Source organism: Loxodonta africana, chromosome 5 (genome assembly GCF_030014295.1).
Source record: "Loxodonta africana isolate mLoxAfr1 chromosome 5, mLoxAfr1.hap2, whole genome shotgun sequence".
In the NCBI taxonomy this organism is placed as follows: domain Eukaryota; kingdom Metazoa; phylum Chordata; class Mammalia; order Proboscidea; family Elephantidae; genus Loxodonta; species Loxodonta africana.
Window position 1 is genome coordinate 65,590,152 of NC_087346.1, and position 21,382 is coordinate 65,611,533.

General features: G+C 35.8%; 1 protein-coding gene and 1 long non-coding RNA gene across 6 annotated transcripts in view; one reads left to right on the forward strand and one right to left on the reverse strand.

The window, feature by feature from the left end:
- Positions 1-509: 509 nt before the first annotated feature.
- Positions 510-16,279, reverse strand: LOC135231435 (uncharacterized). The gene is made up of 3 exons (XR_010322055.1): positions 14,849-16,279; positions 5,228-5,299; positions 510-1,390 (listed from the first exon to the last, which is right to left on the reverse strand). It is a non-coding gene; the product is annotated as an uncharacterized LOC135231435 (long non-coding RNA).
- Positions 1,147-21,382, forward strand: part of KLHL8 (kelch like family member 8) — a 42,814-nt gene continuing 22,578 nt past the window's right edge. For 3 of the 5 annotated variants that reach the window (XM_064285592.1, XM_064285593.1, XM_003414095.4), the window contains exons 1-7: positions 1,147-1,359; positions 3,467-4,015; positions 5,814-6,000; positions 12,343-12,486; positions 13,491-13,602; positions 18,633-18,801; positions 19,024-19,183. In XM_064285592.1, the coding sequence (XP_064141662.1) occupies positions 1,147-1,359; positions 3,467-4,015; positions 5,814-6,000; positions 12,343-12,486; positions 13,491-13,602; positions 18,633-18,801; positions 19,024-19,183 (1,534 nt within the window). The remainder of the gene's footprint in view (positions 1,360-3,466; positions 4,016-5,813; positions 6,001-12,342; positions 12,487-13,490; positions 13,603-18,632; positions 18,802-19,023; positions 19,184-21,382) is intronic. The other 2 variants (XM_064285594.1, XM_023553270.2) reach the window with 2 other exon arrangements.

Sequence of the window (21,382 nt, forward strand, 5' to 3'; positions counted from 1 at the left end):
TCTAAATACAAATGCCATTATCATAACTAAGACATCAATACATAAAGGCAAAGCACAATAAGATATTTAATATTTTAATATTCACCTCAGTTCTAAGCTGAAGAATTACCATAACATACATAAAATAAACATTTTATTACAAATACAGATTTAATTAATACACAGTTACACAGCTCATTAAGAAAACATCATTGCAATAAACCATAATTACACCTAATTAAAAGAATGTCCTTTAATACTTCTTCATTTAAGCTATTCCTATTGTCTCGAAAGATGAACTTCCGACCTGAGAAAGCTCTCTCAACACTGACCTGAGTAGCTGGTGCACTCAAAACTACCGTAGCAGTTTTGTATAACTGGGGCTTTTGTGGATGGTTTTTTTCCCAAAATTCAAGAATACCTTTTTTTCTCTCAACTCTTTGTACACCATCGAAGCTTGATAATATAGAGTCAATATTAACAGTACGTTGGCAAAAATTTCAGGTTTTTTTGTTTTGTTTTGGTTTGGTTTTCGGTTTGGTTCTGGTTTGAAGCCCTGGAGTCAGTTAGATCCAGTTAGTTGAAGTTATTCTGTTCTGTGGCTCTGTTTATTCTCTGTCAACTAGATCTGCCTGTTACTGAGAGAGGAATGTTGAAGATTCTTACCTATAATTGTGGATTTGTCTATTTCCCCTTTTAGTTCTGTCAGTTTTTGCTGTATTAAAGTCTCTTGATACTCAGTTATTAGGTACGTATACATACAGGATTGTTATATATTCTTGGTGAATTCACTGACACGAAATAATTAGCTGAGGTGAATTGTGTGACATTTAGCATAAAAGCTAGAAAGGTATTTGGGGCTTTTTTTTTCCTTTTATTTTAGAAATGATTATTAGGTTATTTTGCACATATAAAAAACCCAGTGCCGTTGAATAGTACTAGTAAATTATAATTACTAGTGATAGTTTTTTTATTTCTTTTATTTGTTTTTATATATGTTTTATTGTTGCTTTTCAGTCTCAACAAACTGGAAATGCCAGTTGAATGGATTTTGAAATGTGTCTGAAGTTTAATGGGCTGCATCTACCTTCTGCCTTCTCCCCCCTTTTAAAAAAGAATAAATGGAATGTTTGAGAGGAGAGCTGTATTAAAAGGAGAGCCTCTCAAATGGCTTCAGAACCTGGGAGTGCAAAACAAGCTAGAAGTCCCTTCACAAAGGGGAAGCGGCAGCAGTACCAGCAAATAAAGAACAGATCTTCAGTTAGTGATGGTGATGGAGATGACTCCTTTATCTTTGAAGCAAATGAAGCTTGGAAGGATTTTCATGGTTCTCTGCTTCGATTTTATGAAAATGGAGAACTCTGTGATGTCACACTGAAGGTAAGACTGCCTAAACCCTGGTTTGTGAATTCTGTTAAAAAATTAAATGTAGTATCACATAAACAGAAATGATCATCTTGTACTTGTTGAAATAAGTGATATTCATTCTTCCTCCACATTAGTGAAACAAATTGGGGAAGGAGCATTTATAAGCAAAAAAAATATACACTGTAACGCTCCCCGAGCCTTTTTCTTTAGAAGTTCTCATTTAAAATTAATTCTCAAACAGTGGAACACAACTATAAGCTTATTATGTAATCAGAACTCTTTATGAAAACAGGAAAATTGTTAGAATACTACTACAGCTATTACTTGTACTCATTGATTATTTAATCTAAAGTGAGAGGAAGACTGGATAACTGCTATATTAAAAAGAATAAAATATCCGAGTCAGTACAAAAAAATTCCACATGGAAAATAAACATTTAAGTGTAAAACCAAGTACTAGAAAAAGGTATGTGAAGTGAATATTTATGGAATATTAGACTGGGAATGACTTTCAAACATGATATCCAAGGCAGCAATCTTAAAGAAAAAGATTGATTTGGTTGTATAAAATTATGGGGGGTAATAAAATTTAAAAGCAAACTATAAAAGAGAAAAGAAGTTGAAATGTATATGACAGTAAATGTATGAGGTATGCTTATGAATAAGAAAAAAATCTATAGTTCATAGACAAAATACCAGTAGCCCCAAAATTATGAATAACTTAGTCTTGTTAGTCAGGGAAAAGATAAAATAATGAGATAATATTGTCATTCATCATAATGGCAAATATTTCTTAAAAAGTTAATATTTGGAATATGGCACAAGTATCATAGAAATGGACAGTTTGGCAATATATATCCAAATTGTATCTATCGTTTGAATCAGCATTTCTATTTATAAGAACTTATGAGTAGGAAATAATAGAAAATGTGAATAAAAATTCATTTACAAAGAAATTCACTTCTGTGTCATTTGTAATGGTAAACTATTAGAAGCAATCTAATTTTCAACAATTAAGGTGATAAGATTTCAGTGTTTTGTATTACTTTTATATAAAATATAGAATTTCAAACTAATTTAAATAGAGAATGAAAAATGTCCCAGCTAGGCTTGTAGTAAAGACTACTAAATATTGATTTATTTATGCTATGCCTCAATTTTCTCGACAGTAAATTGTGGATAATAAAGTACCTACTCATAGGGGTATTGGGACAATTATATGAGTTAATACATGAAAAACACTTAGAATAATGCCTGGTTCATACTAAGTGATAGATGATGTTTGCTGTTATTTTTATTAATTCACAAAATGCTCCTGAAATATGAGATAACATGGAAAATCATAGCTTGTTGTATATATGTTATGTTGTAGTTGGGTGCTGTTGAGTCAATTCCGATTCACAGTGACCCCATATGACAGAGTAGAACCACCCTATAGGGTTTTCTTGGCTATATTCTTTACGGAAGCCGTGCCTTTTTAACAGATTGCCATGTCTTTCTCCCACAGAGCTGCTGGGTGGGTTCGAACTGCCAACTTTTCGCTAGCAACCAAGCACTTAACCGTTGCACCACCAGGGCTCCTCATATATGTTATAAAACCAAACAAACACATTGCCATCGAGTCAATTCCAACTTATAGCGACCCTATAGGACAGAGTGGTAGTGTAGTGGTTAAGAGTTCGGCTGCCAACCAAAAGGTCGACAGTTTGAATCCACCAGCTGCTCCTTGGAAACCCTACGGGGCAGCTCTACTCTGTCCTATAAGGTCACTATGAGTCAGAATTGATTCTACAGCAACGGGTTTTTTTTTTTTTTAAATAGGACAGAGTAGAACTACCCCATATGGCTTTCAGGGCTGTAAATGTTTATGGAAGCTATATATGTTACAGCCATGTATAAATAATAAGTGGTAGATACAGAAGAAGAAAATCGCCTGACTTTAAGAAACTGGCCTAGATTGAAAGCAAGGGACCAAAGGATTACATTGTTAAAACAAATACACTAAATTTTTACATTATCTGGGATTTCCGTCCCTGATACAACACATGCTTTATGCTAATCTGATGCTGATTTTGATGCTAAACTGAGTACTTTTTTTTTTTTTTTTTGTCTTGAACAGGTTGGCTCAAAGCTAATCTCTTGTCACAAGCTGGTTTTGGCTTGTGTTATTCCCTACTTCAGAGCCATGTTTCTCTCTGAAATGGCTGAAGCCAAGCAAACACTGATTGAGATCAGAGATTTTGATGGTGATGCAATAGAAGACTTGGTGAAGTTTGTCTATTCTTCCCGGCTTACTTTGACTGTTGACAACGTTCAGCCTCTCTTATATGCAGCCTGTATTCTGCAGGTTGAACTAGTAGCTAGAGCTTGTTGCGAATACATGAAGTTACACTTTCATCCCTCTAATTGCCTGGCAGTAAGAGCCTTTGCAGAAAGTCACAATCGAATAGACTTAATGGACATGGCAGATCAGTATGCCTGTGAGCATTTTACCGAAGTAGTGGAGTGTGAAGACTTTGTAAGTGTGTCACCCCAGCACCTCCATAAGCTTTTGTCTTCCAGTGATTTAAATATTGAGAATGAAAAGCAGGTCTATAGTGCTGCCATAAAGTGGCTTCTTGCTAATCCCCAGCATCATTCCAAATGGTTGGATGAAACACTTGCACAGGTAGGGGCTGAGATAAGATTGTGTATAGAAATGAAGTGATATGGAAGCAAATCACCGTGTTTCATTTATTCGGAAAAGTATAGATTATCAGAAGGAATATAGGTATCATTGATGAATGATTTTAAGACAGTAATGAAAATGGCTTTGACTCTTTTAATCATTCGCTGTACTATTATTGTACATTCAAAATATGTATATTTGAATTAGAAATAGTCTACTTTCTAATACGAATATTTGAAATAGCCCTTTGAGATAGCTCAAGATACCTTGAGTTAGCTAAATCGCCAGTTTTTTTTCCTCTTCGAAAAATGAAGCTTTTAATGTAGTAGTGAATATTTTGTTTATGCTAATAGAAAAGGAGCCTGAGGGAATAGCTCTAAATTAATATAATTCATAACTTAATGGTTTTATACTGAAGTTTCTAAATTTTACTAAGTTATTTTGCTAATCAAGGTAGATTTATTGCTATTGCACATATATTTATTCTGGAAAAGAATCACAAGACATAATGGGAGTTACTTTTGGGGAGAAGGACAAAAAAGGAGAAATGAGATTTTAGCTTTTCATTTTCTCCCTTTCTCCATAGTTTGACTTGTCTAACCTCAGAAATGTGTTCCTTTACTGTTTATTTTTTACTGTTAATAGGGGTTACTTGGGTAGGGAGATAATAAGTAGGCCCTTTAAAACCGGCTTTGTTCTTTATTTTCCTTTCTTTTCTCCTTCGACCCTCTTCTCCCCCTATTTCTTCCTTCCTTTGTTTTCGAGAAGTAAAATGAAGCTACTTATGATTGTTCTTATTTGTTTAGTTTTGCAAATTTAAATGCTTTGTTAAAATGTTGTGCGTGATAGAAGCACTTGGTGGTAATAATTACGCTAATTATAGTATAAAGTTTCTCAATAGCATTATCACAGACTTTAGCAAACAAATATTACGAAAGATAAAGTTGCTTGTAATTACCAGTGTTCTCATTGTAGATAATTGTAGACAAGTGAAGCAAACCTATTTAAAGTGATTATAATGAGCCTGATATTTTTTCAAGTGCACGTAATGATATTTATGCATGCAAATGAGTAACTCCAGAACACTTTTAGGATTTTCTGTCTTAGAGTTATTTTGAAAATAAGTTTATTAACAAAAACAAGTTTCATTATCTTGAAGCTGTATCTTATTTGTGTGATGTGTACGTGCTGTTAACTCAAAAATAGTATTACCTGGTTTGATCATCCGCTCCAGTCCACTGGAAAATCAGTGCATCTTTTAGAGAAGAATGGTGGGTGCCTCTGCTGAAAGAGGGGATACTTCACTGAGTTAGTATGTAGCTTTCCTAGGTAACTGATTTGGAGGAAACAGCATTTATTTGTTCAGATATGAATGTGTGTTTAAGAAATAAATCACATTTCTATGTCTTAAATCTTAGCCTAAAAAAAGCAAAAGAACGAAGCACAACAATTTTGTTTTGATTGTATCTTTAGCAATAAAGGGGTTTTGTGATTATATCAGTACCATTTTTGGAAGTCAGTAAGTAATTTGAATGAACATATGAATTATTTTATTCAGTCTTCTTAAATCTGGATTCAAAAGAGGAAGGATATATTAATTGAACATATAGTCTGATTTCATTAGTGCAGATCAATACTGGAAATTACTTAAAACTTGGCACATTGAATTTCATTTACGTGTTAGAAAGACTTTATGAAGTAAATGAATTTTAAAAAGAGAACATAATGCAGTGAAAGTGGTGAATAAACTATCCGGTTACAACTTAAATTTTATATCCATAACTATTCATGATCTTAGGTTCGTCTGCCATTGTTGCCAGTTGACTTTCTTATGGGTGTTGTGGCAAAAGAACAGATTGTCAAACAAAATCTAAAATGTAGAGATTTATTGGATGAAGCAAGAAATTATCACCTTCACTTGAGTAGCAGAGCAGTACCTGACTTTGAATATTCCATCCGGACTACACCAAGAAAGCATACTGCTGGTAATTAATTCATTTTATTAACTCTGCTGGAAGAATCTTTGTTGTATTTGAGAGTTGGTTATGAATGCCCAAACTTAATTGTAATATGTTAGTACTGGATTGCTTTAAAGTAATATTTGGAAAATAAAGTTATATATGTATTCATATTTAATTCTTACTGTACATGATTTAGATAGTTTTAGCGATAAACCTATTTTTATAGAAGTCACAAGTCCTATACAAACTGAAGAGCCTACTAAAATATCTTTTCCTTTGATGTCTTCCCTATTCTCCTAAGCAGAATTAGCTCCTCTAATATTTGTGCTTTTAGAGCACTTTGTTTACACTTATTTTACCATGTTGGCCATTGTATTATATTGTCATTTACTTGTATGACAGGTTTTGAGCTCTTCAAAATAGATAAGTACCTTATTTACATTTGTAACCCTAGTGCCAAGTATGGAGTTTGACACATATTACATGCTTAAATATTTGTTTTTGTATGAGAAAGGCACTTAACATATCTAACACCGGTATAGTGGAACGTATTAGACTCCTAGAATCTAAAGTGCCTGTGTTTTAGGAAGCATGCAGTTTCACCTTTATTTGTCACAATTTTCAAACTTTATATTTTCCCAAGAAAATATTTCATGTTCACGTATATGTTTTTTTCACTTAAGTTCTTTATAAAGAGCAACTCACACGAACTTTGAAATACACTGCTACGTTGCTCTATTTTAGGAGGAGTAATTTGATATGAAACAGAGATTCCCATCTTTATAAACCTTGCTTGTTTATTTACTTGGTCTAAAGCCAAAGGGAAAGTTATTAGAGTATGTCCAGGAATCAGAGAGAAGTGAAGATAGGCAGAGAACATATTTGAGGGATGAGAGGAAATAAGTGAGGTCCAGGAATTCAGGAAGAAGTATTCTGGATAGATACGTCTGCATTTGCTATTAACTAATATAGAGTTGGAAACCCTGGTGGCGTAGTGGTTAAGAGCTTGGCTACTGACCAAAAAGTGGGCAGTTCAAATCCACCAGGAGCTCCTTGGGAACCCTATGGGGCAGTTCTACTCTGCCCTATAGGGTCGCTTTGAGTCAGAATCGACTTGACAGCAATGGGTTTGATACTTTGGTTTTAATACAGAACTAGAGCCTGGTGGTGAAATGGTTAGTGCTCGGCTGCTAACTGAAAGGTCAGGGGTTCAAACCTACCATCAGTTATACAGGAGAAATACTTGGTGACCTGCTTCCATAAAGATTAAAGCCTAGGAAACTCTGTGGGGATAGCTCTGCTCTGTCCTATAGGGCCACTATGCATTGGAATCAACTTGACGGCATACAACAACAACAATATGGAGTTATCAAATAAGCCCATGGAGTAGCCTAAAAACAACAACAAAAAATCGGTAATTGGTTATGAATAGAATGGCATTTTATCAAGGTAGTATGGTTAAAGAAAGTTTGAAAGTCATACCAAAAACCAGCCTAGTTGTGGTCGAGTTGATTCTGACTCATAGTGACCCTGTAGGACAGAGCTGTCCCATAGGGTGTCCAAGGCTGTGAATCTTTACAGAAGCAGACTGCCACATCTTTCTCCCCACCAAGCAGTTGGTGGGTTTGAATCACTGATCTTTCAGTTAGCAGCCTAAGTGCTTATCCACTGCACCATCAGGGCTCCTTTTGAAAGTTATAGACCTGCCTAAAAAAAGCAGTTCTTCTAAATAATTTGTTTAGCATGAAAATTATTTATTCTCCTTTTTTATAGGTTGATGTGAAGAATTAAATTTTTTTGAAGCATAGATGTTTTTTAGTTGTGAATCCTGTTTTAGGAATTCAAAGTATTCGATGAAACTCATCTTCAAGTTCATATTTGAATTTAAACTACATCTTCTCAGCCCTGGTTATATGCCAGACATTCACAAGACACTAATATATATAATCTCTTACATGATTACAAGAAGTTTATGAAGTAGCTTTTACTGAAGGGTTCCACTGTCATGATGAGAGGTAGATAGTGTTATTCCATTTTATGGATGAAAGGACTTAAGAACCAGAGGGGTTGTTAAAAATGAGTCCAAAGGTATATGGATGATAAATAACAGAGAAAGATTTGCCTCCTGATTTTTTTTTGCTTCAATTTTAGTTGTTTTTTTTCCTTCCATGTCATGTTCATAAGTGACCTAAACCCAGTAAACCCAGTGCCATCGAGTCTACATACCTTAAATACTCATTTCCACGTAAAGAAAATCCAGTCAGTGATTAGGATTACATTCTGGGATTATGAGCCCAGTTGTGTTATTAATTTTGTAATTTGGGGCAAATTTCTTTTCTTTTTTTTTTTAAAATAATTTATTTGATTTTTGTTGTTGAGAAGATAGAACAGAACATACACCAGTTCAATAGTTTCTGTCTGTACAGTTCAGTGACACTGATTACAGTCTTCGAGTTGTACAACCATTCTCACCCACCCTTTCTGAGTTGCTCCTCCCCTATTAACATAAACTCACTGCCCCCTAAGTTCCCTATCTAATCTTTCGAGTTGCTGTTGTCAGTTTGATCCTATAAAGATAGATCTTAAAAGAGCACAATGCTCAAGGCAGACATTCTTTACTAGTTAAGCAAAACTATTGCTTGGTGTTTAAGAAGACTTCGGGGGTATTTTTGGTTTAAGGTTTAAGGCTTAAAGATTACCTCAGGGCACTAGTTTCAGGGGCTCATCTAAAAAAAAAAATCTAGCCACCATGAATTCAAAAAGTCTGGATTCCATGAGAATTTGAAATTCTGTTCTATATTTCCCCTCTTTTGATCAGAATTCTATGGAATCTTTGATCGAACTGTTCAGTAGTAGTAGCCGGGCACCTTCTAGTTCCCTGGTCTCATGGTAAAGGGGGCAGTTGTTCATGGAGACAATTAGTGGGACAAATTTACAATCTCTCAAGGCCTTAGTTTATTTAAGACAATTTTAGACTACCTGATCTTTAAATTCTCTTCCAACTTTAAATTTCTTTGACTTAAACTATTGAATTAGCTAGAAAAGATAGCAGAAGCAGTTCCATTCATTTATTTCTGTAGTCAATCAGCAAACATTAAGTGCCTGTCACGTGCCAGGCACTAGGAATGCAAACATGAATGAATATAAGCAGCCTTATTTTGGGAAGACTTGAAGTCTCATCTAGGGAAATATACATCTGAATGCAATAAATTATTTGTTCAATTATAATAAATTTAATAGTAAATTATAAATTCAATAAAATATTACAAGTGCAAGTATAGTGGGTGGTACAAAGAATGGTTATTTTTACCATGGAAAGGTCAGAAAAAATTTTATAGAGAAAGTGAACCTCAGTCTTAGTTTTGAACAATGAAAGTGTATTCTTCTGGGTTACAGGGTTGTTTAGCTCATTTTATATTTATTGAATGCTTGCCAGGCACTGTGCTAGTCCTAGTTAGTGCATAGATGTTTAAATCTTTTCTTACCTTAGACTCTGGTGAGAGAGATCAGCATTTCAATGCCGTGTGTTAAGTGGAATGATAGTTACAAAAAAATGCTATAGGATTAGTACTACATGTTGTTGTTATTGTTATTGTTAGGTGCTGTCAAGTCGGTTCTGACTCACAGTGACCCTAGGTACCACAGAACAAAACACTACCTAATCCTGCGCCATCCTTACAATCTTTATTATGCTTGAGCTCATTGTTGCAGCCACTGTGTCAGTCCATCTTTTTGAGGGCCTTCATCTTTTCCCCTGACCCTGTATTTTACCAAGCATGATGTCCTTCTCCAGGGACTGATCCCTCCTGACAACATGTCCAAGGTATGTAAGACGCAGTCTTGTCATCCTTGTTTCTCAGGAGTATCCTGGTTGTACTTCCTCCAAGACAGATGTGTTCATCCTTTTGGCAGTCCATGGTATATTCAGTATTTTTCTCCAACACCACAATTCGAAGGTGTCAGTTCTTCTTCGGTCTTCCTTATTCATTGTCCAGCTTTCACGTGCATATATGACGCGATTGAAAATACCATGGCTTGGGTCAGGCGCACCTTAGTCTTCAAGGTGACATCTTTGCTTTTCAACACTTTAAAGAGGTGCTTTGCAGCAGATTTACCCAATGCAATGCGTCGTGTGATTTCTTGACTGCTGCTTCCGTGGCTGTTGATTGTAGATCCAAGTAGAATGAAATCCTTGACAACTTCAATCTTTTCTCCATTTATCAGGATGTTGCTCATTGGTCCAGTTGTGAGGATTTTTGTTTTCTTTATGTTGAGGTGTAATCCATACTGAAGGCTGTGGTCTTTTATCTTCATCAGTAAGTGCTTCAAATCCTCTTCACTTTCTGCAAGCAAGGTTGTGTCATCTGCATAATGCAGGTTGTTAATGAGTCTTCCTCCAATCCTGATGCCCTGTTCTTCTTCATATAGTCCAGCTCCTTGAATTATTTGCTCAGCATACAGATGGAATAGGTATGGTGAAAGGATACAACCTTGACGCACACCTTTCCTGACTTTAAGCCATGCAGTATCCCCTTGTTCTTTCCGAACAACTGCCTCTTGATCTATGTACAGGTTCCTCATGAGCACAATTAAGTGTTCTGGAATTCCCATTCTTCGCAGTGTTATCCATAATTTGTTATGATCCACAGAGTCGAATGCCTTTGCATAGTCAATAAAACACAGGTAAACATCCTTCTGGTATTCTCTGCATTCAGCCAGAATCCATCTGACATCAGCGATGATATCCCTGGTTCCACATCTTCTTCTGAATCCAGCCTGAATTTCTGACAGTTCCCTGTTGATATACTGCTGCAGCCTCTTTTGAACGATCTTCGGCAAAATTTTGCTTGCATGTGATACTAATGATGTTTATTGTTTGATAATTTCTGCATTTGGTTGGATCACCTTTCTTGGAAATAGGCATAAATACAGATCTCTTCCAGTCAGTTGGCCAGGTAGCTGTTTTCCGAATTTCCTGACATAGACGAGTGAGCACTTCCAGCGCTGTATCCATTTGTTGAAACATCTCAATTGATATTCCGTCAATTTCTGGAGCCTTGTTTTTTGCCAAGTACTATATGCATGAAGTTTAAGGTATAGAGAGGTAGAAGATTGGATTAGATCCTAGAAGACCTTTATGCTGTGTGTGCTAAGGCTTTGTCCTGTAGAGCAGCAGTTCTCAAAGTGTGACTCAGCAACATCAGTGTTCACTTTGGGATCTTGTTAGAAAAAGAAATTCTCAAACTATACCCCAAACTTACTGAATCAGAAACTTTAGGGGTCAGGCCCAGCAATCTTGTTTTAAGTCCCTCAGGTGATTCTGAACCATGCTAAGGTTTTCTTTTCTTATTTTATAGTGATAAAGTATATATACCATAAAATTTGCCATTTTGACCATTTGCTAAAGTTTTTGAGAACTGCTAATGCAGGTAGTGGAGCCCTGGTGGAGCAGGGGTTAAGAGCTTGGCTGCTAACCAAAAGGTTGGCAGTTCAAATCCACCAGGTACTCCTTGGAAACCCTACGGGGCAGTTCTACTCTGTTGTATAGGGTCGCTATGAGTTGGAATTGACTTAATGCCAACAGGGCTCTTTTTTTTTGGCGGTTTAATGTAAGTAATGGAAAGCTGTTGAAAGAGCCTTTTAGTTACTCTAACAACAGTGTGAAAGGTTAATTTAAAAGCAAAAACATTAAGTGATAAGAGAGGACAGGGTTCTGCAGTAGTTGGGTAGTAGCAGATGTGGGCCTGAATTAAGGCATTGGCAGTGAGAATAGAGAGGGAGAAGAGGTGGTTTATATAGGCGTGGAGGGGAAGAGGAATTTAGTTTTGAACATGTTAAGTTTGAGGTGCGCATGGGGTATTAAGAGGAAATATGGTGTGGAAGTGTAGATTGGAAGGCATAAAGAGACAGGTGAAATTTAAAGCAAAGGGAGCAACTTTTCCGGTGTGAGCACGAAGTTTCTGAGAAGTGGGCTAAGAATGGAACATGGAAAACTTAGGGAAGAGGAGGGAAATGATGAGACAAAAGAGACTTTTATATTACGGAAATTTATTGGATTTTGTAATGACCTTAGCAAGAACGGTTTTACAGAGTGGGCAAGGGGGCATGAACCATATTATAATGAAATGATAGCAAGCAGAGATAACTAATGTACCCAGTTCTTTGAGAAGCTCAATTAAGGGAAAAAGATGATTAGATTACATTTTCTAGTAACATATCCACACTGAAGTCTATCTAGTAATGTATGTTTTTTCTTTGTCATTAATCAAAATTTTTATTTCCTAAATTTTTTTCTACATTTAAAAACATTTTAAAAAATATATTATCAGTGGTTTTGATCTGTCCCTTTTGCGGCTTTACTTTCAGGTGTGCTGTTTTGTGTAGGTGGTCGAGGTGGATCTGGTGACCCCTTTCGCAGTATTGAATGCTATTCTATCAACAGAAACAGTTGGTTCTTTGGACCAGAAATGAATAGCCGAAGGCGCCATGTGGGTGTAATCGCTGTGGAAGGTAGATGTGCTGTTGTTTTAAATCACATCAATTATCATAATCTCCAATATTTGAACATTGAAACTTTCTTTATATAAGAAAATTGCTAAATTATAAAATATTTTTCAACATATCAGTAAAATATTTGTATACTGATTATTTACTTGCTCAGTGTATATAATCCGTTGCATATAGGTGCATAATGTAGAGATGAATAAGGAAAAAGGGAGGTAAAGAGTTAAACTATTCTGAGTTATATTTGCAAAAAAATCGAACTAAAGAAAACTGTCCATTGAACCAGAATAATAAATATTCATCAGCTTTTTTCTAGACCTATCTCAATACTGCTACTAAAATTAGATTTTTTTTAATTGGTTAGGGAAAACCAGTTATTTGCATAATCACAGATAAATTCTTAAAAGACTTAATTCTTTTTTCTAATTATAAATGCGTAAATACTCATTTTTGGAAAATATAAAAATATACTTTAATAAAAAACAAAAATCATCTGTAACCCAAACACCCAGAAATAGTCACAGCTAAAAAAAAAAAAAAAGAAAAAAAAATTTTTTTTTTTTAACATCTTGGTGTATAATCTTTCTGGCCTTTCCGTGTATGTTTTGGTTTGTTTTATTTCAAGCAACTTCGATCATATTACATCAACAGTTTTGTTTTCTTTATATAACATACTAAATAAGTGCACTTAATAGGTTTTTTTAAAACACGAGTTTTTCCCATTTTGTTAAGCATTCTTTGAAAACATGATTAGCGATTTCATCTACTAAATAATAACAACTTTGGAAACCCCAGGGATAATGTTTGAGCATTTAGATAATGTCGTGTAGAACATCATGTTCCAGGCATTTTTTTATGTGGAAACTTAATATTGAACAAAACAACAGTTGTTGAAAAATATTTTATCATAATGCCATTTTAATTATATATTGTTTATATATGTAAAATAAAATTAATATTATTAATGTACTTATTTGGGATCCAATGAAAGTCCGTCTCTGTTTAAACAGGTAAAGTGTATGCCGTGGGTGGCCATGATGGAAATGAACATTTAGGTAGCATGGAGATGTTCGATCCTCTCACTAATAAGTGGATGATGAAGGCATCAATGAACACAAAGAGGTAGATCGGCATGGAAATTTCTTTTGATTTCATGTTGGAAAATAAATGAAGTTTCTTAAAATTGAAGTGCCTTAATTTTTACTTTTACCTTGTTTAGAACCTTTAAATACCTTCTTAAATGCATTTTGTTAAAGCATCCAAGGTGATGCTTTGTTTTAACTTTTTATATTTTCTTAAGATTTAAAAATGGAAGCATGTTTTAGAGTACTATAATGGTAGTCATCTTTTTCACTTACACCTGAGCATTGAGGCTTTTTTAACTTTTTATTTTGACATAATTTTAGATTTTTCAGAAAGATTCCAAAAAAATAGTAGAATTCTATGTACCAGTGATTCTCAACCAAAGATGATTTTGGCCCCTTGATAGGACATTTGGAGCCCTGGTGGCACAGTGGTTAAGAGCCAGGCTTCTAACCAAAAGGTCAGCAGTTCGAATCCACCAACCCCTCATTAGAAACCCTATGGGGCAGTTCTCCTCTGTCCTGTAGGGTTGCTATGAGTCAGAATGGATTCGATGGCAGTGGGTTTGGTTTGGTTTTTTTTGGGTAGGACATTTGGCAGTGTCTGGAGACATTTTTGGTTGCTATAATTGAGGAGGGCAGGGTGCTACTGGCATGTAGTGGGAAGAGGCTGGGGATGCTGCTAAAGATCCTACAATACGCAGGACAGCCATCCATAAGAATTATTTGCCCCAAATGTCAATAGGACAGATGTAGATACCCTGCTATATACCCTTCACTCAGCTTCCTGTAATTTTAACATTTCCCATAAACGTAGTATTATAATTATTGAAACCAGGAAATTAACATTGATACAATGTTATTAATTAATCTGTAGACCTTATTCACCTTTTGCCAATTTTCCCACACATTCTTATACCTCGAATTGATTTTTTTTTTTGTCTAACTGTATAGACTAATAATCTCATATAGTGTTGAATAGTAGCAGAGATAGTGGCGTTCTTTGTTCCTGATCTTAATGGAAATGTCTACTGTTTTTCTATTAAATAAGATACTGATTTTAGGACTGAGAAATATATATTTTATCATATTAAGAAAACTATCAGTTGCTCTTTCCTTGAGGGTACTTTTTTTTTTTAATCTTGACGAGTATTAATATGTAAAATTTCACCTACAAAAAATTGAAATGTATGTTGATTAATAGATCAGTCTGAAGGGGAAGAAAATTTATAACAGTATGACAAAATGCAGAAGAAAATTGAAATTCACAAAAAGACCGGACTTACTGGTCTAGCAGAGATTGGAGGAACCTCCGAGATTATGGTCCCCGGATGCCCTGCTAACTGAGAGCTGTAGCCACTCCTGAAGTCCACCTTTCAGCCAAAGATTAGACAGGCCTATAAAACAAACAGTAACATGTGAGGATCTTGCTTCTTAGTTCAATCAAGTATACGAGGCCTAATGGGCAACACCTGCCCAAAAGTAGACGGTAAGGCAGGAAGGGACAGGAAAACTGGACGAATGGACACAGGGAACCCGGGGTGTAAAGGGGAAGAGTGCTGACACATTGCAGGGATTGCAGCCAGCGTCACAAAATAATGCGTGTATAAATTTTTGGATGAGAAGCTAATTTGCGCTGTAAACTTTCACTTAAAGCATGATAAAATTAAAAAGAGAATCCAATCTTAAAATATGTCCTTACCTCCCTCTTATCTACAAATGACATTTTAATACTTTAATAGTGTTTTCTGCTACATGGTAACTACACATAAATAGTTTAAATTCTAACACATGGATTAAAAGGTGGGAAAAATCCCAAAGTGCATTTTTTATGTTTATATCCTTGCTTGTTTGTCATGCTCTTAAGCTGATTTTTATCCAAGGATTGAATGAAACTTCTCTAGCAAAATAGCAGTTGAATTTCTTTAATCTTTTAAAATACGTCCTGAGCATTTACTGTAGTTATCCAACTGTATAAAAAATAATAAAGCTGCAATTATTTTGTCAGATTATTTGCTTATTATTTGTATTCTCCCCAAATCTTTTCAGTATGTAGTCCAAGACATTTTTTACATGTAAAATAACCAATTAAAAAAAAAATTTCCCCTTCTTTTTCATCTTCCACTGAAATGAACACTGGTGTTCAAGCTGTGGTTTTATTGAAACCCATCATCCTAACAGAGCATCTCTAAGGGTTGATTTATTTATTCAACAAATACTGGTTAAGTGCCCACTGCAAGGCATAGCAGGTGCTGAAGATTCAGCAATAAACAAGATAGCCAAAGGCCCTGTCTCCATAGAGCTTGAACTCTGGAAGGGAGCATACAGATAAAGACATAATTACAGGGGCAGTCATGTTAGCACAGGGTGGCAGGTAAAGGGTGCTTGAGAAAAAAATACAACATCATTGGAGGGTCAGTGAAGAAGATCTTAAACAAGGCTCATTTAGCCCACAATCTGAAAGAATAGAAGAATTTAGCCTGGTTAAGTGGTGATAGGTGGAATAGGGATGGTGTATCTGAGATAAGATGACAGAGCAAAGAGCATGAAAAAAGTCCAGTATGGCTGAGAGATCATGGGCAAGCATCAAGAAATATGACTGAAATAGCAGGCACAAAAGAGGGCCTTTCAGGCTTGCCAAAAATTTTTAATTTCATCTGGTGGGCTTGGAATGGATTTCTCTTTTTAAATCGTTATTATTACTATTATTATTTTTAAATAGCAAGGCAGTGATGAGGCCAGATTCCTCTTTTCAGTGATCCTTTGGATACAAAATGGAGAGCGGATTTGAGGAGAACTAGAGTAAAAACAGTCTGGGAGACCAAAAAGGGTTACTGTAATATTTCAATTACGAAGTAATGATGGCTTGGACTAAAGGGGTAAAAATTGGGATAGAGAAAAAGGGACATATTTGAGAGACAGTTAAGAGGTGTACAATCAACAGGATTTTGTAAAAATTAGATACGAGAGGTGGAAAGAACAATGAGGTAGAGGCAAAGATGACCCTTCAGTTTCTGGCTTAAAACAGCTGGATGAATAGTGATGCTGTTTTGTGATTTAGGAAAAGCTGCATGTGAACAGGGTAAAATCTTTCTGTTTGTCTTGTGATGGGGATGTGTTAGTTTTCTGTTGCTGTGTAACACATTACCGCAAATTTAGAGGCATAAAACAGCACCCATTTATTAGCTCACAGTTCTGTAGGTCAGAAGCCTGGGCAGGTTTGACTGGTTTTCTGCTTAGGGTCTCATCAGGCCAAAATCATGGTGTCTGGCTGGGTTGGGCTTTTTAGCTGGAGGCCCTGAGAAAGAAACCACTCCCAAGCTCATTCAGGTTATTAAAAGAATTCAGTTCCTTGCATTTGTAGGACTGAGTTTCTCGTTTTTATTGCCTGTTGGGCACTGGTAGCTCCCAGCTCCTAGAGGCCATTCTATGGTCCTTTTCTCATGTTTCCCTTCACCTTCAAACCAGCAATGCCATACCCAAATCCCTTCATGTTTTGAATCTCTGATTTCCTCTTCTGCCACCAACTAGAGAAACTTTTCTGCTGTTAAAGGGCTCAAGTGATTAGATTAGGCACGCCCAGGCTATCTCCCTTTTGCCGTAATCATGGGAGTAACACCAGGGAGGAAGGTTATGGGAACATCTTAAAATTCTTCCTATGACAGAACAATGAGTTTAGCATTAAGATTGAAGAACCAGCAAGACAGATTTGAGAGAGAAAGTTGGATATATGTCTGGAAGTATATATTTCAGTTTACATAAATCCAGGTAGATAATAAGATTTCCTGAGAATATAGAGTGATAAATGGCCACAGAGCAGAGCCCTAGGGGACGTCATGGTTTAATGATGGAGGAGAAGGATCTGATAAAGGAAGCTGAAAAGCACCAGCCAGAGAGGAAACCCAAACATGATGTCATGAAAATCAAGAAAAGAGAATTTTGAGGAGTTGGAAGTAGCCAATAATGTCATATGCTCCTGTGTTTGGGGCGAGGGTGGAGGGAAGGAGAATTATTAGAAACATTTATTTTATCTCTACCCTGACCTAACACTAAAAAACACTACATACACAAAAACCCCTGAAAGGTTTTATAACCATGTTATGCTGTAAGTCATTGTTTCATACCTAAGAGAAAAGAGGTTAGGAGACTGAAAATGAATAATATTTTCCTTAGGAATTCTTTCTAGGACACCCTTTGGTAAGCTCAGAGTTAGAATCTTGGTTTAGTAAAAATAATAATAATAACTAATATATAATACTGAATATGGGCTAGGCACTGTTCCACCTATAGTAACTCGTTAATAACATATGTATCTCATTGATTTTTTTCCTCAGATGGGTTATAGATGAAGAACCAAGGTAGTGAAAATTTATAAAGTACAAAGTACACGAATTTATTCAAAGTACATACCAAGTCAGTGACAGATAATAATTTTAGAATAGTTGGACTTTTGTTTGCTGCAATGCGTAGAAATAGAGATGCTTTTTTTTCCTGTCATCATTACAGTGAATTAGCTCTTAGTGTGGACTCTCTTCCCTTCCAAGAAGAGGAGTAAATGCTCTTCAGAAGTAAAGCAATGTGATATAAGGCTGTATATAAACATTAATGTTCTTTTGTTTGATACAGTGAAAACCCCACATCAAAAAAACAGTGCTCTGCAATAACATGAATTCAGAAATAATGAGGGTGGCTTCTGAGCTCCACAACAAACCCATCTCTGCAAATTCATTAACTTTTCAATTATGCAACTGTATGTTTTACCAGTTGAATGTTTTTGAACTGCATTTACAGTACATCGTTGGGTTTGACTTTATTCTTTCATCTGAGTACAGGGGTTGTGCAGGTTTTGCACTGTGCAACTCCAGGGACACTGTTCACGTGGTTGTGTAATTTGGCTACCTGTATCCATCTAATCAGAAGCTTTGCTAAATCTAAAAATAACGGAAACTAATCACACAGTCTATTTGAAGGTTAACATGATAAATTATTTGCGTTAGCAAAACAATTTTTTTGCAACCTCCTTCCTGGAAACAAACCCAGTTGCTAAAGTGTATTTTATTGTCTTTGCAGGCGAGGAATTGCCTTGGCCTCCTTAGGGGGCCCAATTTATGCAATTGGAGGATTAGATGACAACACTTGCTTCAATGATGTGGAGAGATATGACATAGAATCTGATCAGTGGAGTACAGTGGCGCCAATGACTACTCCCCGTGGAGGAGTTGGCTCTGTGGCTCTGCTAGTAAGTTGTGTAGCAGCGTGCACCTTGCATTGCATCACAGCCACAACCAAGTAAGAAAAGCTCTGATATGGATGTGTTCGTATTTCCATTATGCAGATACTGATCACTACATACCATACTGCTTCATGAAATTCCGCTTTCTTATTGTACACTCTAGACTACCATCAGGACAGCATATAAATCAACTCAAAATCTAATGTAGTTTACTTTTTCTTCATTTAGAATCATGTTTATGCAGTTGGTGGCAATGATGGAGTGGCTTCTTTATCAAGTGTGGAGAGGTATGATCCACATCTGGATAAGTGGATAGAGGTTAAAGAAATGGGTCAGCGAAGAGCAGGCAATGGAGTTAGCGAGCTCCATGGCTGCTTATACGTTGTTGGTGAGTGGACAGTGTTTCTCACAACTTCTGGTTTAATTTATTACAGGATATAATGACAGTGTCATAAAGCAACACAATAACAAAATTATATTGCATTTACCCTTAAATAGAATCATTTTAAGATTGACTTTTGCATTCTTAAGGCTCACATTCCTGCTTTTTTCTAAATCTATAATATTTACACCTTCTACCAGCATTTTTACAGGAGTAGCAAATGTATTTAAAGTAGGGTATAGTTTTTTTTTTTTTTTTTTAAGGACATAAATATACTTTGCTAGGATAAATCTTACAAGGGCTTAGACTTGTTTTTCTCATCTTCATTTTAAGGGAAATTATGTTGAATGCTTTAAGCAAGCCGGTAGATATTTTCATATGCATCAAGGCTATTGGTATCTTTATATAGTTTTTTGACTTACTGAATTTCAGAGTTGGAAGGAACCTTAGTGCAGCCCTTTCTCAGACTTTAATACGCACATGAATTACCTGGGGACCTTGTTAAACTGCAAAGGAGGGGTCCAAGATTCTATATGTCCAGCAGCCCCCAAGTGATACTGATGCCACTTCTGGTCTACTCAACACACTTCTAGTACCAAGGCCTTAAAGGGTTATAAAATGTGAAAACAATGCCTATTTTTCAGAATTGTTTTAATGATTAGAGATAATACATGTTAAGCATCTCAAACAGCATCTGGCACATTGTAGTAACCCAGTACATGAGTAACTATATTTTGATTAGTAAACTCTTTTTTTTTTTTTTTTTTTTACAGAGGAGGAAGTAGGTTCAGATGACTTGTCACTGGCATAAGTCACACTTAAGTACCGTTGATGTAAAATGGTGTTAGTTTATACTTCTTGATAAGAGAGTGGGATATCGTTAGCTTTTGAAGTATTTGTAAGTAGTAAGAATAATGTTGAATCTCCCAGTGCTGACATATTTTAAAGAAAAAGTAACATAATTTACCTCCAGATTTCGTTTAATTATCACAACAGCTCTGTGAGGTAGAGGCTCGGAGAGACTGAATAATTTACTTGTAGTAACTGTCCTGAACAGGTGACAAAGCTGGAATTTGAAATCAGGTCTTCGTGAATTCAGAGTTCTTACAGTATATGCCGTTGCCTCTCACAGCTCCCTGTCTGGTGTAGGCACTCATATGTGTTACATGTCAACAGGAGTATCGTTGTTGTTGTTACTTATTAAATTTTCTGGGCCCTTAGGATTAGTACAGACATGATGAAAATAATGACTCAGGTTGAACATAAAAAAAATCCTCTTGGTTGTTTATGCCCTGCTTTAAAACAGTTGAATAAGAAAAATTTAATGATAACTATATGCCCGTGTTTAACAACCCAACTGCATCCTGTTTTTTCTGTTCCTCTGCTCTGAATTCCTTATTACTGTAAATTTATACGACCTATCGGAAACCCTGGTGGCGTAGTGGTTAAGTGCTACGGCTGCTGACTGAGAGGTCGGCAGTTCAGATCCGCCAGGCGCTCCTTGGAAACTCTATGCGGCAGTTCTACTCTGTCCTGTAGGGTCGCTATGAGTCGGAACCGACTCGACGGCAGTGGATTTAGTGAAATGCGAGGGAGCCAGTGAAAAAGAAGTCTGTGGAAATTTGACTGTTAAAAACGTAATCCTTTACGTTGGCATAAGCAATACTTAAAACTTTATTATGTGAATTCAAAGTGCTTTGTATTATGGTTATAGTAATTATGACACTACTGTATGCATTTGTCAGAACACATAAAATTTTATGTGATGAATTTTATTGTATTTACAGTACACCTCAGTTAAGTTGATTTAACAAAATTAAACCCACTAGAGAAGTTGCCTCTGTTGATGATGTTCTGTTAGTGACCTTGTTGATAAATGTTTTGTTAAGTGTTCTTGAGTTGATTCCAACTCATAGTGTCCCCATGTGACAGAGCAGAATTGCCCCGAAATAGACTGATCATAATACCAACACTTCCTGTTCACAGGGAAGTAAGTAAGCTGAGTCACTGAATTAGAGCTGTTACTCATTTAGGCTGAGAGGGAGTCTAAAAAGAGACACATTTATTTTTAATGGAAAAAAGCAATATTGAAATAATAGTCTCTATATTTAACCTTCAGGGATATATTAAGTACATTGCTAGAATTCAGTAATAGTCTGCCATTTCTGCAATTATGATGGCAATTATAGTATTAAGGGAAACAAT